At 35.8% G+C, this 25,294-nt stretch overlaps 3 protein-coding genes and 1 pseudogene across 11 annotated transcripts; 2 read left to right on the top strand and 2 right to left on the bottom strand.

Annotated features, from left to right (window-relative positions):
* Positions 1-5: 5 nt before the first annotated feature.
* LOC109082873 (DNA polymerase alpha subunit B-like) lies at positions 6-4,989 on the top strand. The gene is given in 19 exon segments (XM_042729617.1): positions 6-154; positions 401-524; positions 940-1,064; positions 1,193-1,278; positions 1,390-1,447; positions 1,662-1,771; positions 1,963-2,156; positions 2,311-2,399; positions 2,542-2,694; positions 2,941-3,003; positions 3,107-3,178; positions 3,264-3,380; positions 3,495-3,533; positions 3,622-3,695; positions 3,781-3,889; positions 4,081-4,187; positions 4,323-4,379; positions 4,505-4,631; positions 4,726-4,989. Coding segments are annotated over 18 exon segments (1,815 nt in total). The 5' UTR covers positions 6-154; positions 401-442; the 3' UTR covers positions 4,879-4,989.
* A 244-nt stretch (positions 4,990-5,233) lies between these two features.
* Positions 5,234-7,351, bottom strand: LOC109082874 (centromere protein H-like). 6 transcript variants are annotated; one of them, XM_042729612.1, is made up of 9 exons: positions 6,818-7,016; positions 6,642-6,709; positions 6,518-6,554; positions 6,358-6,426; positions 6,203-6,259; positions 6,056-6,119; positions 5,886-5,937; positions 5,648-5,805; positions 5,234-5,531 (listed from the first exon to the last, which is right to left on the bottom strand). In XM_042729612.1, the coding sequence occupies exons 1-9, from the start codon at positions 6,919-6,921 to the stop codon at positions 5,445-5,447; spliced, it is 696 nt and encodes a 231-aa protein (XP_042585546.1). In that variant the 5' UTR covers positions 6,922-7,016; the 3' UTR covers positions 5,234-5,444. The 6 variants fall into 6 exon arrangements, with proteins under 6 accessions (XP_042585546.1, XP_042585543.1, XP_042585545.1 ...); XM_042729609.1 differs by having other exon boundaries at positions 6,203-6,286; positions 6,642-6,696; positions 6,806-6,938; XM_042729611.1 differs by having other exon boundaries at positions 6,642-6,696; positions 6,806-6,938.
* A 119-nt stretch (positions 7,352-7,470) lies between these two features.
* Positions 7,471-10,317, top strand: mrps36 (mitochondrial ribosomal protein S36). 4 transcript variants are annotated; one of them, XM_042729615.1, is made up of 5 exons: positions 7,471-7,624; positions 8,220-8,338; positions 9,206-9,269; positions 9,497-9,690; positions 9,864-10,317. In XM_042729615.1, exons 2-5 carry the CDS (start codon positions 8,288-8,290, stop codon positions 9,879-9,881), a joined length of 327 nt encoding a protein of 108 aa, XP_042585549.1. In that variant the 5' UTR covers positions 7,471-7,624; positions 8,220-8,287; the 3' UTR covers positions 9,882-10,317. The 4 variants fall into 4 exon arrangements, with proteins under 4 accessions (XP_042585549.1, XP_042585548.1, XP_042585547.1 ...); XM_042729614.1 differs by having other exon boundaries at positions 7,487-7,624; positions 8,270-8,338; XM_042729613.1 differs by having other exon boundaries at positions 7,489-7,624; positions 8,273-8,338.
* A 343-nt stretch (positions 10,318-10,660) lies between these two features.
* On the bottom strand, positions 10,661-17,841 carry LOC109082877 (annotated as a pseudogene).
* Between the last annotated feature and the right edge of the window lie 7,453 nt (positions 17,842-25,294).

Raw genomic sequence — 25,294 nt, 5'->3', positions numbered from 1 at the left:
TGGAAATCAGTCGACGGCCTCAAGCGCCCTCTGGCGTCGCGGAGGACGCGTGGCGGAACCGGAAATGACCTTTCAGTGCTGTTTTGCGGCTTCTTTTTCGCGGCAAAGATTGAGGAGGAATATGACAGCTGAATATTTGATGTTAATATAGAAGGTAATATTTCATATTACTATATAATCTGTGTTCAAGATAAGTTTCTTATTTAGAGCTTTATCTTCCGCCGAATAAAATTGTATTTAACGTTAGAAAGCAAAATCGGTTGTCAAGTTATTGTGTTTAGCGCCAGTTCAGTGTTTTATTTAGCTGGACTCTAATATTTCTCTTTGATACAATTGCGACTGATGAAATCTGTTATTAGGAACATGTAACGGTATGCATCTTCTTGCTTCTGTTCTTAAGTTACAGATTCTTCATATTTGAACATCAGAGGACACAATAACAATGGCATCAGTCACTGCAGAGGACATCAAGTGTGAACTGGACACTTTCAACATCGCATTCAACAATGACACTGTGGATAAATGTACGTCAAGTTTTTTTTTTTTTTGTTAATATAGTATTATAAATACGAATTTAGTGAATATATGTAATATAAAATAAGAAAAGAAGAATATATAAATGTGTGTGTGTATGTTTGTTTGTGTGTGTGTGTGTGTGTGTGTGCGTGTGTGTGTGTGTGTGTGACCCTGGCTGTGAAAACCCAGCAATTTTTTTGTGATTTATTGTGAAAATGTAACCGTTATTTAATATTGACTGAGTAAGACCATGTCAAAGATTGAATTTATAGTGAAATGAATGGTTGAAATCAAACTTTGATGCTTGTTATCTCATTAGATATTGAACCTGGATTTCACAGAGAGGGTCACACACACACAATACAATATATATTACATTGCACTCTTACAATGGTCACATGCTGTAATAATTGTCTCTTGTAGTGTTGGAGCAGTGTTTGTGTCACAGGCTCGGGGGGGAAGAGATTGTGTGTGAGTGGTTTGCTTTCAGCTCCAGTAGAGAGCAGCTGCCTCTCACTCTTGAGAATCTGGACCAGTTTGAACATGAAGTAAGTATTAGTGTGCAAAACGTGATAACTGCGACACAGATACTCTAAGATCTCCAGAGATGCCTTAATGAATGAGAAACCCTGTGTTTCCCGGCTTATTTTGTGTATTGTTTTTGTACTCCTTACAGATACTGAACAAGAAGAAAAAGCCTAAAGGCTCATCAAAGGGAATCCAGTTTAACAAGACAAGAGACATAAACTCTATCCAGGAACTGTATCCTTATCGCTCAAACCATCACTGGGTTGAATTTGATGAAATGTTCAGGTATTTTTTTTTTATTATAAATGCTCTGCTCAAAGTAATTTTCTTAGCATAGTTGCACAGAATCCGAGCAGAAGAGGAAGAGGAGAGCTTGTTAGATTCCTATTCAACACCTGCCAAAGTAAGAACAATTGGAGACGGATTAATATGGGACACTTGATGGAAATGTAGATGGACAGATAGAAAATCTTGTATAGCTCAGCTCTTAAAAGTAAACCCAGCTGTTTATTTGATCTGCTTAAATGCTGCCATTTTCATTATATTGAAATTTTCTTTCTTGGAAACTGGATTGGTAAGAAAGCACAAAATGTATTCCTATCTCTGTGTGACTGCAGGGCTCTCAGAAGCGAGCGCTGACCACTCCAGAACATCCTCAGTCCAAGAGAGGTGTGGCCCGACTCGCCAGTCCCAGTCTACTGCTGTCACCTGCCAGCTTTTCATCAAGGTAATAAAATCATCAGACTTTTATTCAGATTTGAATATGTGAAGTCTTTGAGGAAAAATCACCAATGCAACCATAACCTAACCTTCCAAAAATTACCTTAAAGACAGTGTGGAATAATAAGCATGGTAACCTTCCAGATGATATAATCAATTTAATGTATAAACATTAAGATGTGTTGTGTGTTTGTGTAGTGCAACCCCTTCTCAAAAATACGGCATGCGTAGTGGACGAGGAGAGGTGGTTTCGTCGTTTGGGGCAGTGCAGGGTCCTCGCTGGACGGGTAAAGGATGGAGCGCTGTGAGGGTTGAGTTGCTAGAAGAAGGAGAGAATTCACTCATCAGCAGCTACAAATACATGTTCCAGAGACTGAGAGATGTGCGGGACGGTAAGGCCATGCAATGTCATATTGGATGTGGATCCTTCCAAAAGTACTGTAACTGTTCTACCTGCATGGCAGGATGTAGATTTGTGTTTGTGTTGCATGAAACATACAGATTCTCTTTTTTGATATTTTTATATGTTCTTTATGTTGTTTATAGTTTTGACTGAAAAGATTGAAGAACTCGGAGAGGAATTGCGAAGTCATTTTAACATAGAGGAATTCTCTCCAGTTTCGTTACCTGTTCAGGTACAAGCACAGACATTATCGTGAACATTATAAAGAAAAGAGGTTAAATAATTCTATTTTTGAAGTGATAAAAAGGAAAATATCTGTCTGCAAAAGTTTGTGGGTATCCATTTTAACTAGATGTGATTTCATTTTCTTGTAGGATAGCATCACAGTGCTGGGGCAAGTGTGTTGTGACAGTAACGGGAAGCTCAACGCCCAATCTGTGCTGCTGGAGGCCGGACAGGAGCAGGGGGGCAGACTGGTGCCTGTGAATCTGTCTGAGCTCAAAGAGTTCTCACTTTTTCCTGGACAGGTGAGATACACACCTACTATTTGATGCATAGTTTTTCTTCTATGTTTGTATTTATCTGATTACTAAGTAATATTTTTATATTACATATAATTTTCAGGAACCAGAATTATTAGTAATTCACTTTTGTTTTTCATTTGACAAACATTATGTATCCGGGGATGTATTTTTTCCCTATCTTTAATTATGCAATGTGTTTGGCATGTATTATTCTCTATATTAGCAACATTGTATTATTCTCTTCTGTAGGTTGTTGTGATGGAAGGTATGAATCCCTCTGGGGAGAAGTTTGTTGCTACCAAACTATATGAGGTATCTCTCGCGATTGGCACTTTTTAAATTAAACCTGTTTGGCTTAAGTTAGACTTTGTTAAATTGTGAGTCATATTTATTCTGTGATTTGTTTCTCCACCAGGGTATTCCCCTGCCTTTTTACTGTCCTTCTGAAGCAAAACAAGAAATGTATTAAGATAAAAAAAGATAAAAAGTACTAAAAAATACAATTACAAGATTACAAGTTGAGATCAATACTCATATTAAATCCTTCATGACACAAATTTTCAGTGTCTGAGCCTGTGATGGTCATGATGGCTTGTGGACCGTACACCCCTTCTGAAAGTCTGACCTATGACCCTCTGATTGACCTCATTACTATCATCAATAAAGATCGTCCTGACGTGTGCATTCTGGTAGGTATATTTATCTCTTTATCATAAGAGAATGACTGCTTTTAGGGACATTTTATTACAATTTCTTAAATCTGAAATTTTTGACTAGTAATTAACTATTTATTTTTCTTGTAGTTTGGACCTTTTGTTGATTCCAAACATGAGCAGATTGAGGTAAACCAAGTTTTGTGTGTTTTTGAAATTACTGTATTAACATTTTTCATCATGGCCACAATAATTTGATGTTCAACCATTTCAACAGAAAAACCAGGTAACAGAAACATTTGAAAACATCTTCAAGAGATGTGTGGACAGCATAGTAGAAGGAACCAAAGGGTGTGTATATAATTTATTTCTTTGCGTCTTTAGGAAGTGCTCACAATGTACATCTGTTTATATTGCATGCATTCTTTTATTAAAGGTCGGGATGCAGGTTAGTGTTTGTGCCGTCACAGAGGGATGTCCATCATCATTACATTTATCCTCAGCCACCCTTCAGCCTGACCAACCTCAGCAAAGATGATTCAGCGGTGAGATGATTAGCTAAATGCTTTGAATCTAATTGGCCGTCTTCTTTATTTTTAAGTGCTGGTGATTAATATCTTATCTTTGTGTGATTCAGGGCAAACTTAATTAGAAATTTAATGTCTTAATGCTTACAATGAATAATTAAACCGTTTCTGTCTACTCTTGTTGTCCAATATACATTTTCCACCCTTAGCGAGTGACGTTAGCTCCTGACCCCTGCACGCTTCTCATTGGTAATGTGACATTTGGCCTGACCTCTACAGACATTGTGTTTCATATGGGAGCTGAAGAGATCAGCAGGTACTGCTAATGAACCAGCTAGTAATTATTTCACGAAACAACCTAAAACTGACATGTGAATTTACATTATTTCATTTGTTGAGTGGATTGAGTGAGCACAAGCACTGATTTATTGTATAATTACGGTTTTTGCAGTGGCACAGGCACAGAACGTTTCTCGCGGATCATGAAACACATGTTGACCCAGAGAAGGTTAGTAGAGCATATTCATTTTTCATCTTTAAAATGAAATGACCTCATGTTTGATTAGTAGTCAAATGTGGTTTGCCTGTGCTCTTCTCTGCTATTCCTGAGATTTGATTTCATTGTTCTTTTAGCTACTATCCTCTTCATCCTCCTGCGGAGGAAGTCAACATGGATTATGACAAGTTTCAGCAATTCGGCCAAATGAACCTCACACCTGATATTCTTATCGTTCCTTCTGAACTGCGGTATTTCATCAAGGTAAATCACGCACATTTTCAGACACGTTGATACCATGTCAGATAAAAGGTTATTTCAATTCTGACTGGAAAACTAATTTTGCATTATTTCTCAGGATGTGATTGGCTGTGTGTGTGTCAATCCTGGTCGGCTCACTAAAGGACAGGTGGGCGGGACTTACGGAAGGTTACTCATTCAGCCAAACCCTGTGCTGGTGGAGGGGAAGAGAGTGAGCCCATGTATAGCAGGACAGGTGGTGAAAATATGATACAGTTTACCTTTCCTACTGCTAGAACTTTATTAAATCACGTCTGTATTTTTTATGTCTGTATTAAAACTTTTCACTTAAAGTGACTGGAAAATAAAATACTTTGTAAAAGACTGTTTTGTCCAGTTGTCTACTAGTTACCATGTCATCAAAATCCAAACTTTTCTTGCACATTCTTGGTGTTATTGTGAATGATTCATCAGCACACGTTATTCCAAAAACAGAGACTTTTTTCAAACTAGCCATTTAGGCATTCAGGTCTGGCTTGATTCTGAGTGGAATTGGCCATTGTACTTGTAAAGAACCTGTTTCGCTCAAATGCATGGCATTACAGAAGTAAAACTGGTAATGAATGTGGTTATATATAAACCTTTATTACAGGATGAGTCTGAACTTTATTTTAAAAAGTAAATTCATTGGTAAAATCAGTTCATTTATCTCACATTCAGAATGCTAAAACATTCTAAAATGAGCTGTTACAACAAGCTCGAATATGCATGGTAACAGTGAGCACATTTACAGGTAAAGTATATACATTAATTGGAGAACTGTGTTCAAACAGGTCTTTAGTTGGTAATGTTTTCTAATCCCATTGCAATGTCCCTTAATTTAGGATCATCCCTCCAGCTGACTTTACTGGCCAGTATCATTCCCTGAAAGCAAGATTTTTATGACAAAGTGGTTCAAAATGCAGTGTTTCTAAATAAATAGACAGCAAGGTATATTAAATTTGAATATGTACACAAGCAAACATTGAGAAGCCACATACCCGCAACACATTTTGTAAAATGGTGGTGACCTTCTGGTATTTCTGTAGCACCGCCTCTGCTCTTTCCTTGGCTCTCTGTTGAACTTCTCCCTGGTTCTCCTTCACCTGTTTCAACTCATTTATCTCCTGCATTTTCTTCTTAATTTGTCCTTTTAGGTCTAGGAAAACACGAATGAGATTGTTTTCTACAAAACTGCAAATTCCCAGCAGAAAATGCTTCATTAAAAATAGTAAGTACCAAGTCTTTCCTTCTGGATATCTGTGATCTGGTCCTGAAGCTCTCGTGTTTCCTGGAAAAAAAGATCAGCAATTAAGTATTATATGGCCATAAAATCATTTAGATATTGAATTATTCATAAAATGACAATGCTCTTTCTAAACCATATAGCAGAGCAGGGAATGTCCCACCTTTAAAATTTTCATGGTCTTTTCACAGAGTTTAGTGTTCTGATGAGTCAGATCTTTAAGTACCCTGTACAATGAAAAATATTACAGTTAGGATAACTGAATATCAGACTACAAAGATCAGACGTATTTAAACGAGTATTCACTCACTCAGCATCTGCATCATTCTGAATCATCTTTCCAGTGATGACATTCCAAATCTGCATTCTACACAAAAACAAACACAGGACACAGCTGGACATTGGATTGCAAAATAAATAAGAATAAAAAAATTAAAAAATGATGTGATACCACAGCATCTTTACCTGTTCAATACCAGCGTTTTGTTGAAATATGAGAGTCTTGCCTGCTCTATTTTACTTTCATACTTGGATCTACACAGTTTTAAATATATGAACGTCAGGTTATTTTGTAACATATTGTATATGTACAAACATACATATTCATAAATTCAAACACACTTACAGGTCAGCATCAGCTTCACACGACTCTTTGTGTTTTCCTTAGAAACAAACAATACAATTAGCATTAAGTTAATTATTAGTGGTCAATATAAGTGTCGTTTATTCAAGCCTAAATTTAAGCTTACCCATGCTGACTTTAACATTCATTTCAAAACACTGATTTTCCATTATTTCTTTCATCTTGAGGAGAGAAAAAAACAGACCGAGTATAGTTATACTTATCTATTACATATTGTGTATAGAGTGCTATACGCATCGGTGCAAGAAGATACAAATAAAGGAAAATCACTTTAATAAGCGTGTGGGTGTCACCCCGTCAGAAGCTGATGTTGTATCACGCACACTGTTGTTCACTGCAGCTGGATCAACATCTGAAGAGGGTTCATCATGATTACTGAGACTCATCTTTGTATTTCTGTGCAGAAATAAAAACACCACGAATCCTATTCAAATTTCGATTGAAGGTTTTAGAGACCCTAGATATAAAGCGTATATAGATTTTATTTATACATAATAGATAACTTATAACAATAGAGGGATCGATTAGGGATGATCGATAATGTCTGTCAAATGAGCTTTGAATATGTCCAATGTTCTCCCGCACCGAATAACCAATGAATTCCTTTGACTTCCCAGTTGTTTGCAATAACCGCATAAGGATAAAAAAAAACTACACCAACAAAGTAAGCGTATTTAAACAACTTTCCGTTTCACTTATCGTCACTTCTCGTTCTTTCTGTTGCCGCTTTTGTTTACTAATATTACTTAAGCAAGCCTCCAAGCCGCCCAACTTCAAACCAGTCTTCTTCTTCTTCTTTTTGTTCAATGGCCGTTCACTCCTTCGGAGTATTACCGCCACCTACTGTATATCCTACGCACATGGGTGATGAATCTGGCTAGAAAGGATACAGCTCTGACCGGAAACGTTTGCGTCACGTGACTGTCACGTAACCACGGTGATCCACGAAACCCCGCCCACCTGCATCTAAGCATGAGCAGAAATATAAGGCTGGCCGTCACAGGCCACTATCAGCACAGTGTTTAGTGTGTTTCGGAGGTCAACATGGGAAAATAAGGTTAAAATACAATACTAGATAGCGTCTTGTTGGTAAGACTGTATGTTTATTGTGCTTATTATGAAGCGTGGCTCTATATTCTAGATTTGAAATGTAGCGTTATTTTAAAGGCAGAACCACTTGTGATGAATGTTAGCAGGATGAGCTATTGTATAATAAATTAATCCAGCGGTTTGCTGCAGTAATGTATTATTGATGTGTGATATCAAAGCTCATTAATTAGATAAATTCGCATGTAACGTTACGTGTGCATGAATTGACAGCCTAATCATTCAACAAGAGTAGTTATTAAATGTTGTAGTTAACATTTAAGCATTAATTAACGAGTGTAGTTATTAAATGTTGTAATTAACATTTAAGCATTAATGGTCCTTTCACGATAGTCCTTACATGCCCTCGTCTGGTTGCCAGGTCTAAAAGGAGAAGCGATCGAAACGATTTTAGGTCGAGTCTTTTCAGTGAATCAGTTGAGTCGGTTTGTAGAATCGGTCTGAAGAATTCAAGTTAATTGTTGAATCAGTTCTTTTAAACGAATTGTTCAAAAGAACCGACTCGCTGAAATGACTCTGACTTCTCATCGCTGCTTTTTTGCAGCGTTGCGTTATAATACAACTGCGCCCTCTTCAGGTTGTTAATAGATTCACTTTGTGGCGTTGTCTGTGTGTTTGAACCGGAAGCAGTTATCGGATGTCGTCATGGGAAGCAAAGTGAGTGGCAAGATGGCAGCTGCCAGTCGGGTCGTGCAGGTAAACACTCGCTCCTGCTTGTACACTGAGTGTTTTGTTGTGACATCTCGTTCATATGGGTGCATTGTTGAAACGATGATCACTTATCTGCCAAGTATTTAGTAATTTTTATCTTGAGTGTTTTTACTTCACTAAAACGCACTGATTCCCCTGGTTTGACAGATGCCCTTGCGGGCAAACCAAGTATCTTCTCTGTATATTTCTTTCCTGTAAACCACAATGTCATCTCAAGAGCACATTAAGCATTGAGTACAGTAAATACAATAAAATGCAGTCTCTAAAAGGTTTTTATGGTTGCTGAAGCATACGTACAGTGTTTCTACAGGTTAATTAATACTTAAAGAGTTTTAATTCACCTTGCCAAAATTTAAAGCCTTAAAACATCTTAAATCAGAGCAGAAAGTCATAAAAAGTCATAGTCATGCATTGAATGTTGCATATATTGATATAAAAGAATAAAGCATGATGCCTTGGTTTCTGAAACAAACATCCACTTGTATTTAAATCAAGAAACATTACTAGAGATGCAGAATAAAGATATGAAGTCTGGTTTTCTGAAAATTTGAACATAATGACATGGGTTTATGATTAAAACAAGAACAAATATCTGTCATTGGGGTGGGAAAACACTTTTTCCTTTAAGGTTTTTTTTTTTTTAATTCTGAGCTCACTAGCAGATATTTGATCCTTATTTTGATCAAATTCACTTAAAACAAGACTTTGGGGGTTGGGGAAAGGGCTTAAAAATCTTAAGGTCTTAACTAAATGTTAGAGAGTCTTAAATGTACCTTTTTAAAACCTTGTAGACAAGTCACTTGTGCACAACTGTTTTGTTTTACTGCTCTCATTAGATTTATTCACTTGCAGGTTGTGCGACCTCATGCACCTTTAATTAAATTTCCAGATCGGAAGGGCATCCCTAGGCCAAATGGTCAGTAACAAGCCCATATGTTGCTGTTATTGAATTTAGCTAATCCATTATTTTGAGAAGTATGTTATTTTTATTTGTTTAATACATTAGAACTTTTAGTCTCCAACATGCAAAATAATAGAAAGTGCAGTAAAGACAAATACTTTTTTAAAACTCATGGTAGCAATCATTAAAGCTGGCTCACCACTACTTACCACTAACACATTTTCCGTGTGCTGTATTTCCAGTACAAGAGGCACTGAAGGTGCTTGCAGCCAGTCTCCCACAGATCTCCCCATCAGCATCAGTATCACCTCCACCCAGACCACCGGGACCTGTGAGCCGACTGCCTGGCACCCCTGACAGCATTGATGTAGTTAGAGATCTCCCTCACAAATATCGCAGAAGAACCCTTGCGTTAGATGAAATGGACTACATCCAGGTTAGTGTTTACTTTCATTTGAAATGACAGTAAAGAACATTTTGGGTTTTTAATTAAATATTCTGTAAAACTGTTCTGAAGCCAAACAGACAAAATTATGACAAGAGCAGTAAACAAAATGGACGTAAACATGGACAAACCACTGATAATAGTTTTTTTTTTTTTTCTTTCAGCGTGGTGGGCCAGAGTGACTGTTGTCTGGTCCGGTTCATTCTATCAGATTCTGTTTATCAAAATCAGTTGCCTGACTTTTTTTTTTTTCAGTATAAGATGAGTTGATAATATGTTATACAGAAAACCAAACTTATTCAATTACAGTTTTATTGTACATACATATGATTTGACAGCTGTAAAGTCTGTGCTTGGTTGTTTCATTATTTAGGTGCTCTGTATTTACATTAAAATGCGCACCTCTAATGACCATCATGAACAGAGTTTATGAATTTCCTCGTCCATTGCATTATTTGTTCTGGATTCAGAGAAAGGCACTGATCTGAGTGGCAGCCACTGATCTATAATAGAGAACATATGAAGATCAGTGGTGCCAGCATATTCTACCAGTCTAAAAAAAATGGATCACTAAGTATTGTGAAACTGAACAATTAAAATATTTACAAGTTTTTGAAAGCTTGTTGCAAGGTTTTTTTTTTTTTTTTGCTTTATTTAGCCATAACCATTTATATATATATATATATATATATATATATATATAATATATATATATATATATATATATATATATATTTATATATATATATATATATATATATATATATATATATATATATATATATATATATATTATATATATATATATTATATATATATATATATAATATTGATATATATTATTTATATATATATATATATATATATATATATATATATGTATTTATATATATCTATATATTTATATATATATATATATTATTATAAATACACAACACAATTGTATCCAATCCTATTATCAATATATATATACTTGAATGGGATGTCATCTTATTGTCAGTTCACCACACATTTGTTTCCAGGGCTTTTATTTCTGGAGCTTTTTACACCAATTAATAAAGTACAACAAAAATACAAAATAATGAAAAACCAAACTAAAAGCAATACAATTATATGTACATATTTTATAAACAATAGAGATATCTGAACAATTCTGTAATTACTTATGATTGTCTGTATATATGGATATACATTTATAGGATTTGTTGGTTTTATTCACAAATTTTACCAGTCACCCGCTGTGAAAACCTCTATTTAATAATTCTTTTAAAATTCTAAATTAAATATATAAAGCACAATCACACACCCAAATCCACTGAGGACAATTTACTAAACTTCTCTCAATATTTTGAAGCTGTAAAATGTTTAATTCTATAGGTCAAAACAACCTGTACATTCTGTTATTTTAGTTTGTCTTTAAATTGAAACAATCTGCAAATATTTGGGGATAAATGTACTTCAGTAAAGCTGAAATTCACTGTATCATTTATAAAAAGTACTAATACATAATAGTAGGAGCACAGACACTTAAAAGTATGAAAATAAAAACTTTTTATATGAGCACCAAGTACTACATTTGTTGTATGTTGAGCATGATAAAGTTCTCTGCTGGATGTAGATACTGAAAACATTTTAAACAAAAAAACTGACAGAGTAAAACACTTTGTAATGCTTTCTAACCCCGTCAAGGAATAATGGCATCTACGGATCCATTTTGAACACTGTCTGTATTCGCAGCTCCAAACATGCTACTAACAAGTACTTCTCGATGTATTAACAATGTAGATGCACAAGACTTTCAACTCAACTTATAATTGCAACTGCAGTGCATTCAATAGAAAATAGACTTTTCACATTACTAATAGCAGCCGTTAAGTATCAGGAGTAAGAATCACGGTGAACAAATGAACCTCCTCAGTCTTCTGAGCAAAGAGATGAACAAATGGGTTTAAATGGGAGTGTCCATAAATTATTTCCATTTCTACAATTTTCCATCTCTCGCTCTCTCAAAAAAAACAAAATCAGCATGCATCTTTTTGACGTCTCTTACTGCAGTAAACAAAGATGAAAATAAGCTATGAATATTGTAAGACAAAGAAGTACAACAATCTATACATATCTACATATTATTGCCATAAACAAGACCATTTTTTCAGCATTCTGCATTGCCCTAATCAAAGTCAGGGCTTTTAGTATACAAATTATTTCTATGGTAAATTGTTTTAAAATGCAAATAGCAGGAAGGACTCGAACTCAGAGGCAGTATCGGTTTTGATACAGTGCGGCAAGCTGACTGCTTTTTGGCAATTAATATTAATCAGCTTGAAATATGTCAAAAGGTTCAACAAGAGTCCAATCTGCTTCATGCATACAATATACAATAAATGGTAAAGAACTTAAGACAGTGAGCTTAACATAAAGAGAGGTAAAGAGTGATTAGCAATTAGCTCAATTAACATTCAGGTGTTCTCAGTACCCCTGGCAGCTACAAAATATACATAATGCATAGCTGAAAATAAAAATAACACTGGTTTAATCGGTACTAAAGCGCCTGCAGTTTAGTGCACCAGCATGTTACTGATGATTTGTAAAAAAAAAAATAATAATAATAACCTGTGATAGTAATGAGTAGCATTTAAATAGCTTCATAAGCTCAAAAGGGAATCATAAACATCACTTCTCACAGTCCAATATTTATACACAACTAATGATAATACTGTCAAGTGCAGAAGACTGCCCTATAGAGCCAATCTCTAATATAATGATATTGAAGCTTACATTATTATTATTATTTGAGTGCCAAATCTTGGGCAAAAAGAAAACTCGGGGACTGGAAAATCTACATATTTTTTTTTACAGTGCGCAGTTGAGAAAGATTCAATCTGTGTTCATTTCAGTCATGCTACTTGAGAATTAAGCAAAATATAAAAGGGGGAAAAATAGGAGAAAAAGCATCAATATGAACTATTTTCAATTACAAAAGCCAGTTTCCTAAAATACAAAATGCTACATTTCCCAAGGCTTAGTCTATCTCGGTTGGTGTAAACACTGAAAAAATGTACCAAGTTTTGAAACAAACACACATACATCAAAAATCCTAAAACATCAACAACAAAAGATGCTGTTTCGGCGGCAGCGACAACACTGTGAGACAGTAAAAGTTAAAGATGCAGGGGTTGGGATGAGGACAGTAAGAGACCACGGCTCTCTGCTCCAGCATTTAGGTTTAACTGTGTATCACCGAAGACAAAAAGGATATTAAATATCTGAAGGACCAGAAAAATAAATGGCTATTTAAACTCTTGAGAAATCAAGATTTCTTAGCTCTGTACAATAAAGACATCACTGATGTCATATTACAAAAACAAACAAACCAAAAAAAAAAAAAAAAAATTACCAAAAAGGATATTCATATATATTGATTTTTTTTTTTTAATTTAAAAAAGAACTAATAGTCAGTGAGCGGATGAATGTGTGTCTGGATGGCAGAAGAGAGTCAGTCGGACTGAAGTGCAGTGTGATGGTGGTGTCGTGAATGAGAGCCGAGAAAACCGTTAGTTTCACTGTTCCCTATGCTGCTGAAGTCTGTGACCGACACCGCCATTGTGGCTCCTGTAATGCGATGTGCGCGCCTGCCCTCAAAGTCCAGGTTAGTAACAGACACGTCGTTGATGAATGACTCCGAAAGGCCCATCTTGAGCCTCTTGGAGGGCCGTTCGCAGTCTTTGGTGCTGCACACGCTGATCTGGCCCAGGTCTGATCGGTAGAAACCAGAATCCAGCATGTTGTGGCAGCCGCTGTCTCCATTTGTAGCATAGCTGAGCTGATCATCATGGTTCAGGGCTCCTCGGTGTAAACTCTCCAGAGGGGGGAAGTACGGGGAGTCTAAACAGCTTATGTCTCCTGGACCATTGCACACAGTTGCTACACTGTTACTAATGGCTGCAAAAACAAAAAACAGGGATGTAGGATAAAGAAAATCTTGCTAATATTCATTAAAAGTGTTTACTACCTAAAGTTTACATTTGTATTGAAATTAAGATGAAATAAAGTTAAACGAAGCGATGCTTAATTACGAGAAGAAATCGAAATTAATTACTCGTCCTCATGTCGTTCTAAACCCACAAGACCTCCGTTCATCTTCAGAACAGAAATTAAGATATTTTTGATGCATTCTGAGAGCTCTCTGACCCTCCCATAGACAGCAATGTAATTAACATGATCAAGGTCCAGAAACGTATCAAGAAGATCGGTAAAATAATCCATGTGACATCAGGGGTTCAACCGTAATTTTACGAAGCTGTGAGATTACTTTTTGTACATGAAGAAAACAAAAATAACCGCGTCTCCACGTCACCCTTGCGCCATTGTGGAGAGTACCCACTGAACGTAAAGAGCGCATGCTGTTCTGTGACAGCAGCAACACGCAGATACGTTGTTTTCGTTCAGATCAAAGCGTAAACAACGTAAAAATGTATCCGCAGAGGTCTTACAGGTTTGGAACGACATGAGGGTGAGTAATTTATGACAGAATTTTAATTTTTGGGTGAACTAACCCTTTAACTTCTTAAGGATCCATCTATATTCAAACCGAACATGTTTCATGTTTTTCAGCAATTCATTAAAAGAACTGGGCTGTGTTTCCAAAAAGCAAGTTGATCGTGGCTCCATTGGTGACAATGCAAGGCTTATGATGCGCTTTTGGGAAATGCAGCCCTGGTTCATAAGAATCATTTCTTAATGAATCTAGACTGCCGTGGCAGCTGAGCTCACCTGTGAGGTCACTGGCAGTGATGGAGTTGAGCAGTCCGAGCTGTTGCTCTGCCGATGCCTCCATCCTTCCCCCTTCTCCTGCTGAACACACAGATGACGAGCTGTCCACCGCCAGACCCTCCGCCTCATCCACCAGCCTGTCCATCAGGTCTCTGCAGAGGAAGCCAACACAGTTGAGCCCAACACTTTAATTCACACACAGGTCAAGGACCAATAATTACACATCCCAGTACTTACGTCACACCCGGGTAACAACTGTACTTCTTCTTGCCAAATCGGTTCTGCTGAGCAAAATAATCAAAACGTTCGGACTTTTTCCACATATAATAAAAAGCCACACATTCTGCTACAGTCCGTGTCTGAACCTGAAAAAGAAAAAAAGAAAGCAATGAGAATAGAGATTCACAAGACAAACAAGATAAAGGTGAAGTGTATAAGTGAAGTGTTACTTGCCTTGTGTTTCTGAATAAGATGGAAGTTTTTCTCGTAAATCTGCAGCGCATGTTCAAAGTTTCTACATTCATCCTCTGACCACGGTGGGGATTCTTATCAAAACAAGATAAAGAGAAGTGAACATTTATGCCATTACAGGTACAAAAGATTTCAAGCTGGTCATGTGCTGAACAGCCTACCTTTCAAAGTCTTCACATTACTGCGGTGTCGCGTCAGTGCCTCACGGCTGTTGTAATTACATTTCAAAAGCTCAAACAAGGCCTAGAAAGGAGGTCATATAAAAAAAATGCAATTAAAACCATAGCAGCAGCTTTCACATTGGCAAAAGATTTTCACGTTAATTATATTAATTAATGAGAGTATTAAGAAAGCACATACCTGTTCGTTATCTCGTATGTGTTCAAATGTGGAATCCTCTGTACTGTCATCTGTAGACTGTGACAGCGCTTCTCTGAGGTAGTCTTTCACTTTACACTCTGACAGCACGTCAGGACACCACAGCAGCTGATCTTCCTCCTCGTACGCTTTAAACAACACACATTAAAATGGTCATTTACAATTATTGCAATCATTTTAAAGTTAATTACAGATTATTTCAGTTAAAGGTCACACTAAGCAATTTAAATACAACTCACCTTTTTCATCATCATTATAGTGGCTAAACCCCACTGGAACTTCTGCTTGATACTGAGATCCGACCATTATTTCCTGTGTTTTAGAGCAAAAACAATTAATAATTCACTTTAAGTATTAATTTAATTAAATAATGATATCTTTTTTTTTCTTTTAGTTAATAATTTTATTTAGCAAGGATGCATTAAATTGATCAAAACTAACAGAAAAAACATTCTTAATAAACAAAAGATTTCTATTTCAAATAAATGCTGTTTGTCATCAAAGAATGCTATAAAAAACAAAGTTACACTGTTTTCGATGCAACTATTCAAAGAGATGAAGAATGTTTTTGGGCACCAAATCAGCATATTAGTTTAATATCTGAAGGATTATGTGACACTGAAGACTGCTGAAAATCACAGGAATAAACTACATTTTAAAATATATTAAAATTAGGGCTGGTAAGCGCTTAAAACGTTTAATCTAATTAATTACATGATGTGCCAATTAATAAATCGAATTAGTCACACATCAAATTTGGCTGAGAAATTACTCCCAAACGTCACTGTTGTGTAAAGCATCAAACAGACATTACAAAAAGTATATATTTTTTAAATATTTTGTTTGAGAAAATTTATTACATATACTCTTTTGGACCATGAGGGTGAGTAAATGATGACCCAATTGTCGTTTTTGGGTGGGTGAACTATACCTTTAATAATTTATTTGATTTATTTTAATATTATTACTATGGAAATATGAAATGATTTCTTTAATCAAATGATACTCTAAAAAATAAACTAAAACATCTACCATTTAATCATAAATCTCTTTCGACTTAAGTCATCGAGTCATTTATTTATTTGATTCGTTCAAATGGCTGATTCATTCAGGAGTGAAGATAATGGTTCTTTATGAATGGTCCATTGAATCATTAGGCTTGTTCGACTTGAAGCGGATCATTACCATCAGATCGTTCGGTGTATGACATCAAAGTACCACAAGAGCTATGGAGAGTAGATGGCTCTTTATGCTTTTGAATTGCTCTCGCTGTACTTTGATGCTATACACCAGGTCCATGCAGCGCTGCTTCAAATCCAACGCACCTATCGCCAATGGTTCAATGCACCAAATGGTTCACCCAATTCTTTCAAAATGTGTATTAAGAAATGAAATGCCGCTGTGTGTTGCTCGGAGACAAACAGTTCTGCTTTGTCTTTATATTTTCGTTGACACAATTGAGCAAAACAGACAACACTGTGTCTAATAACACAATATTAACTTCTTACTTACTGAACTGTTGTATAAGATCAGTATCACATTTGCACTTGTGTGATATTGCACTTAGCACATTGCTCATGTGATATTGCTTAACTAGCCTATATGATGTAAATATGAGACAAAAAACTCAAACAGGGGCATTTTTGCCCCATATCTTACATTTTAGGGACATTCTATCTACGTTTTCTAGGCTCCGTCACGCAGTGAGTTGTCTTACCAGCCCTAATTGAAATAGTTATTTGAATGAATAATGAGACTAACCTTTCTCCCCCCCACACTCCTTACAACCACCACATCCCCCTCAAACTCTAAAACAAAATCATAAAAACAAAAGGCTAGAAAAAAGAAATAAAAAAATTCAGTTCATTAAATACATTTGCAGATACCTTTAAAAAGGACAAAAACATACTTTTTGGGGTCATATTACAGTTACTTTAGATATTATGTTTTTTCCCTGCAGTCTGCCTGTAAAGTTAAAGTTTACTGTGCAAAAAAGTAACCGTAATTATTATGACCACTTATCACTTTCAATGTGGAAATATGTTTTCTATATTGAGTAAGTTTATAATAAATTAAAATTATTAAACTATAAACACCTCCAACAGTGACAGAGGAAAGATGGACAGTTTAGTATTATATAAAGACACGTAAACTGTACTAGTAAAAGAGTGTAATGAGTCTCCTCACATCTGAGTGTTCTAGGGAAGAAGTCTGTGGCCTCATGGGAGGTAACAGAAGGGGTCAGGTCATCGGCAGAGGACTGGGTCTCCTCCTCATAATCTCCTGACAAGAGATCTTTCGCTATCTCCTCCTGCAACAGAACACCATTAGTGATTTCATCTTTTTGACAATTTCCCCTAGCACTGAAGCAAAATCATGTCAATTACCTTATCCAGGGTCATGTCAGGCAGATCATCAGCTAGTTCAACAGAGGAACTGTCCATGCTAGATCCCGCCCAGACTGACTGACGCCTCATAACGATACATAGCCAACAACTCCTCGATCGGCATGTTCCCCTCCTATCCATGTTCAAAAAAATAAATTTGTTACAAAGCAGAAATATGGCCCTAATTATCCAGAGATTAGAACACAATGCATACAGTTTTTAATGAGGGGAAAAAAGTGGATTGTTATGAATGCACGTTACCCTCTCCAGGTCTGACAATTCTGCATTGAAATTCTTCTCTCCGTCCAAAAGCTCTTCCTCCTCCAAAGTTCTCTCATCGTCATACTCGTGAATTAACATCTCAGCTGTTGGATCAAAGTCGTGATCCTCTGAGGACAATGAGCCAACTGGGGAAGGGAAAATGTATTGACTGACTTTAGTAATTACATTTATTAATAATAATAATAATAATAATAATAATAATACACATAAAAAATTTGAAAATGAGGCCTACCAGGGCTCGAACTCCCAAAGGAAGCCTGTGCAGACAGATGTAAAGAAAAAGAAATAGGTTATCACATTGTACAAAATACATTACAGTGCAATGATGAGCATTAGAAAACATAAAACCGAATGAATATTCAATTTTACATCGTTTGCGTGCAAACATTAAAAGTAAAACCCATGGCAATAAATGCACAACAATGTAAATAGAAGCCTGTGTCCCTTTTAAATACTGTCCTCATAAAAATTAATAACGCTTAACTACTTATTAATGCATCAAAACTACATTAATGTCACAAACCGAACAGCCATCATCTCTATACGAATGCTGTCATCCTCTCCATACACTGCAAAAACCCATCGACTCGCACCATAAACAAACCTTAACAGCAAATTAATAGCCAACATGCATTATATTAAAACAGGACGAAGCCTAAAAAAAATCAAATGCGTCATGAAAATGACATTTATATAGAGTAATGTATCAATTACAGGCGAAGATTTCTTGTTTGTTTGTTTGTTTTTTTCCTGTGAACTAACGGGGATGAGATTCGGAGGCCTTTCCGATCCTGATCACTCTTCATTTAAACCGGTTTACTATCGTCGGTTTCACACAATTATTACTATAAACCCCGGCGTATATATATCAGGATCTATTTTTACGCATATATATCAACGAAAACCATAACTATCACAGTAAATCGTTAAAGAGATGGATTTAAAATCGAATACTTTTTCCAGCTATCCAGCTTACCTCCGCCATATTGGTGTCTTTGGCCTCATAGGTTGGCTGTGCCGCAGTACCCGGATGTACACAGGGAGCCAATGACAGACGCAGAACTTTTGGCACACTTTTCGAACTGGTTTAAACTTTGCAGCAAACCGGGTTTTAGATGTAGGCTGTTCATTGACCTCTGTATGGGTTACACTTGACAATTAGCTTTGAGATTTACATATGTATATTTATATACAAGTTTGTCATACACATTCGCTCTATGCAAACCCCCAGACTGCATTATAAATAATACCCTAGGTAAGGATAAAATTATAAGCAATGAAGAAAAATAACCATACTAATAAAGATGTAAACAACTTAAACAGAAGCCATAATGCTTGCTACGTAGCATTACAATATGTTTATATGCAATAATAGACACATTAATCTGTACACCCAGCTAACAAATATATATTCTGAGAACGTTTGCGAATGTTCCCATTAAATTAGGATTCAAGGGTTCAAAGCGTTTATTGTCATATAACCAGTGAGGAAACAAGTTTCCCTGAGTAATGAAATTCTTACTTTGCTGTCCACAATGAATGCCAAGACAGTGCAAAACTATACACACACACATACATAAACTATACACTATACAAACTATACACATACAATGTAAGAAACATAATAATAAAAACTATGCTGCAGTAGTAGGAATGTAGACTGTGAAAATAGAAGTATAGACTATGTATATCGTAGACTATGTATAATAAAGACTATGTATATCTATATATGCAATGTGAAAAATAGAAATATAGACTATGTATATGATATATCCAAATGTACAGTAATAACGTATGTGCAAAAAACAATGGTGCAGTAACGTGCAAACTGAGTGCAACTAGCCTACATGATAACAATAGCAGCAGTAACAGTAACAAATGTGCAAATTACGAAAACGTTACTGAATATTCTCTGAACACTCAGAACGTCCAGGTTTAAATGCTTTTAAAAAGCTTTTTTTTTTTTTAATTGGTTTTGCAAACGTTTTCATAACCTTTTTTTTCGTTTTGGAAACATTTATGGGAAGTTTACGTTACTTTTGAACGTTACTTTTGAACGTTGTCTCAAAGTCCTGAAACTAATAACGTTAACGTTTTAAAAACATTAGATGTAAGACCGACTGAAACTTTCAGTAATAAAAAAAAAAAAAAAAGTAAAAAATTGTGTTTGCAGTAATAAACGGTTTTGCTGACTAGAGCTCTAGGCTATACAATACAGAAATAAAAAATAATCTTTCCAACAATAAACCTATACAATAGGGGAGAGCGGGGTCGAAAGTAACGTGGGACAAAAGTAACAAAGCGATTTTCTCAGAGTCACTTACTGCATTTGCATTCCAAACTATGACAGCATGTTCAGTACGCAACCCTTGATGGAGCTAAGAAATATCACGTGATTTCGTCATCGTTTCCCGCAGTTACGTCCGTAAAGCTGTTTTCGAGTACAAAAAGTAAATTATTGAAGCGGTAATTTTTTTAAAATTAGTTGTGTTGTTTTTCTTGTTTCATGTGTCACAGTAATGATCAATCTACAGGTTATTTAGTGCTTTAACACATCCTAAAGTTTGCATTTTCAGAGTTTTTCAGTATAAAAGTAAATCAGGTTTAAATGTCAGGAGTTTCTGTCGGGACGAAAGTAACAATTGTTACTTTTCTCCCGCTACAGTGAAAATAAGTATTTATTTTGTTCCAGTGCGTGCTATACTGTACATTTCAGTGTCTTGCATCAATTATTAATAATGTGTATGTCATATTATACCAAAAGAATATGTCTGATTGAGGGTCAGAAAGACTGTCTGTTTTTCTGGTTTTATCCAGATGTTTATGAGAGGGCGTTTCTTGACATAGAGGAACATCACTCTCTGGGCAGCTGCTACGTCGCATTTACCTTAGTTATATTTAGGTTTTAGCCATACCTTAGCCTTTACACCTCCACCTATGAATTTGCAGTGTTTCCAGATGTTTTAATGCACATTATGAATGTATGCATAAAAACAACTGGATGGAAACATGAATAGGCATACTGTTTAGAATTTATATTATGCTAATGTAATTAAATTTTATATTGTTCATTTTGTTTAATGTTTTTTTTAATAAAAATAAATTAAAATTGCCAATAAAAAATATTTTAAACAATTCAAGTTTGTACAGTCGGATTTTGAGACATTTGATGAAACTTAAATTGAAAATGAAAATATGAAAATGTAATTTAATTTTTTTTTTTTTGCAAAAATAAAGGACAGAATATGTTTGCAGTTACATATTAACAAGCTCATAGTCAGGTATACTTAAAAATAAGAGTAAAAGAAAAAAATCTAGCTTATATTGTTGTGTTACTTTTGACCCACCTGTGTGTTACTTTCGTTCCAACCGTCGGGGTCGAAAGTAACAATGTGCAACTTATGTTCAAAGTGAAATTATACAGAAGTCTTTCTACATTTCTTCAAAATACCACCTGGTATTGATAGACCACACTTCTGAGTTACTGGCCACAGCAAAATATATCTCTGTCTACACATTATCTCTTAGAAGCTTTCCTTTAAAAGAAGAATAGAAATAACAAACGCGAAATACACTACAGATGTTTAAAAGAAGCTTTGCAGTAATAAACGGGAAAATAACAGTGTTGCAAAATACGTAAATTATTAAAACAAATTCAATTCAATCCGATGTAAAGCTCTACAGAGGGCAATAGTGTCATTTTAGTTCAATAACATTTTCAATGTTGTAGTTCATCAGTTATGTAACAAACATACAATGATTTCATTATTCGGCTCCAGTCAGTTCAGTGTTATTCAGTTCAGTTCGATTACAGTGCAAAGTTCATTTATTATAAAACAAGTGGTTTGTAGCTATAAGCAGAAGGCAACAGTATATGTCATTCATCTAACATTCCACAGTATATGATGTCAGTCCTCCACAATGAATTATGGTCATGAATATATTGTCCAGCAATGCCCTAGGAACCACCAGAAATATCCTAGAAACCTCCTAGCAATGCTTACATCCCTTTAAAACTTCACATTTCTTTTCAAGCATTCAACCACATAAGACAGTTTTGAACTTGCAGCCAAAGCTTTTTCAAGTTTGACTTAATAAATCTTTTTTGTTTCATTAAAACTAAGACCATTCAGTAACTGAAGTGAAAATAAACCATTTTATTTCAGCTAGTTGCCAATGCATAAACAACACTTCTTTACAGCAGTGAGCCTATATAATCCTCTAAATCTCACAGTAGTTTTATTCCACAGGGTGGCAGTAGTAGCCAACACTCTGCACATCTAGTACCAAGGCACTTATTTCATGTTTTCCTGTTATATTTGATATGTTCTACCAGAAGAGAAGCAGTTCATGTATTTGTTTGTTTGCCAGTTCACTCTTTTCCAGTGTCTTCAGCCAGCTAAACTGTAGCAAACTGTTGACAAGTAAAATACGTATAAACGTTTGTCATCTGTTTAAAAAAGCCACAGCTTCTGTTTCTTATACCACTGTAGCACTGTTTTAAAAACACTGCCTTTATAATAATTTCTGCCCGGTTGTCCGTGATTACTGTGACCTCAGTTCACAGGAACTGACTTGATATGTTTTTCTGTTCTGCAGTGACGTCAGTCCCAGACTGTACTAGTACAAGGTCATGCATATTTAATACAGATTTACTGTTTGGTTGAGCATGGCATTGACTACTAAAATCACTTTCTTATAATAGTGTGAATGAAAGCATTATTACATGTAAAGTAGTTTAGACCTGTTCTTTAATGAAAGGATCTGGTAAATTTATCCATCTTGACCGATTTCTGTTGCAACCCAGTCACAATTATACTATATAGCTTTTAGGTTTTTTTTTTTTTTTTTTTTTTTTTTAATTCAGTCAAATTGAAATGCAATAAGCTTTCAAATGTTTTCATTTTTACAGTACATTTCTGAATATTATTTAAAATATTCACCGGGGCAATTTATATACAGATTATCCTTATATATTTTATATACGGATAGATATATTATTATATACGGATTATACAGGATAATTTTGGTACTTAAAATGACCAAATCCTCTGTACCAAAGTTTTTATGCCTGCCAAGTGTCCCATATATCTACATAAAACAACTGACAAGGATAGAAAAAAGATACTCAAACCCCATAAAGGGTATCTGAGCTTGAAATATAACAATGTGTTTTTGCTTCAGACATGCTAAATATAGACCATGCCCTCCCTTATCCGTGAGAAACAGGAGGTCTTTATTTTAGCAACACGTTCCTCTCACTGGGTTTAGAGACTAATTGCTAGTTTTTGTGCACATTTCCTCTGTCAGTATTTGTGTATATTGTGCACTGGCACATAAGCAGAAAATATAAACAAACTTTACCCTGTTGAAAAGACCAGCATTAATTTCATGCCAGTCTAGACCACTTTACCAACATTACCAATTTTTCTTCCTATCTTCAACACCAACATGGCCAAACACCATTGTCATCCTGAAGTGTACAGTAATAACAACAATAATTTAATGTGCATTGATGACTTAAAAATGTATTAGCATTCAAAGCACACTGAGCTGGGTGTTGGTTACATTTCACACCATTGTGCTGGGCTCTGTTCCTAGAGGAAGCTAGGAAGTCCTGCTGCAATGTTTCCCACTGACCTGAGCTTGGATCCCACTGTCTCAGGACACCTTGTCCTGCTTTTGATGACCCCCGGAGCAGGGAAATGCAGAAAGACCCCTGCTTCCGCTGAGGTTATCATCACACATGTCAAAGTGTCACATTTGTTCTGTCAGGCTTTCCGGCAAGGCTACACCAGCTTCTTTATCAGTAAATGTTTTATAGAAATTTTTTTTATATGTTTGTCACAAAAGTTCTATTATATATAGAGAGAGAAAGACAGAGAGAAATTGCGGTCCGGGGGCACATAGACCAGATCGAAAGGGCACTTTAGCGTTCACTGGCATGAATCTCAATCAGATTATTTTGCATATGTTCTATTATTATTCTCAGCAATCAAAAATAGATTTTCAGATGGCAATAGATAAAACGAAATATATCACTTATGCAAGGTTTACATCTAGGCTACCAGATCTTTATGTACCAAAACATCATAAATACTTTTTGACTTTGCCCAACAAGAGTTATCATCTACATCATCCAGAAATCATGGTGGCAATGTAATCTAGTTCAATATGTTTTCAGTCATGCATATCCATTCTTGTGGTATAACATTAGTGGCAGTTAAAAGTAAGTAAGGTTTCAATTGTACAATTTTACTGCACTTTCTAGTGACAAGATGACGCAATGATGATTTGTAGTCCTAACACTCAGCGGTCTGAGCTTAAAATAGGGTCTGCCTCACAGCAAGAAAAACTCAACAGATTGTCACTTGCTTCCTGTTTGACAGTTTCCCATCCCTTATCTTCCCAAAGCTGTCTAAATGCATTGTGTTGATAAATGCGACAGTGGCCCAGATAAAGCTTTTGTGTGGCCATTTTGCCCCTAGATAACGCTTACAAACAACAGAAGTCCCATGCAACCCCAAAAATATCTCAATAACAATGCATTCCAGGTACAAAAGAATATTTAATTACAAATCAAAAATAGATCGATTTTTATATAGGCCTCTATAGACGGACGGACGGACGGACGGACGGACGGACGGACAGACAGACAGACAGGTAGGTAGGTAGGTAGATTTTGGGCCTCTTTTTTGCTTCACTTTTGCTATTTTGCATTGATGTCCTCTGTTTGGACTCCTTTGGACTTGTCATATGGGGAAACTTCCTCCAGGTTTCCATTCCTCTGTTTCCAGGACCACTGAGGAAGGATGCCACACATATCCTCTGCAGATGCTTCCAGCTTCCTTAACTCCCCTAAGCCCGACTGAGAGTTGAGTGTGTGCATTTGTGCAAAAATACAGAAGAAAGCAACTCCCACTTCCTGTTATCAATGCACAAACAAGGCCTACAACACAAAAGCAGCCTTATGTATTTTCCAGATTTCAATTAGGCAAATGTTGTTATTCAGTTGTAAAAGACTATTAACTGTATCCCTTCTCCATTTAGCAGATCAGACATGTTCTTTTTAAAAGGCATGTGGTAATTCATGTGATTCAGTGATGTAGAGCTATTAAGTCTTGATGTCAATTGGTAGCCCACCAAGTAGGATAATTCACCACGGCTTCCCCAGAATTGCTAATGGGTTTTTAGAATCCTTGCTGAATAAAAAATCTACATCAGCTTTAAAATTCACATTTCACATTCACATCCTATAAATTTTGTCCTGGACCCTTTGAATTTATAATGAAGCAAAATTAGTT

This window comes from Cyprinus carpio, chromosome B8 (assembly GCF_018340385.1).
Source record: "Cyprinus carpio isolate SPL01 chromosome B8, ASM1834038v1, whole genome shotgun sequence".
NCBI lineage: Eukaryota > Metazoa > Chordata > Actinopteri > Cypriniformes > Cyprinidae > Cyprinus > Cyprinus carpio.
Note: the sequence above shows the minus strand (reverse complement) of the source record. Positions and strands in the feature narration are given on the sequence as shown.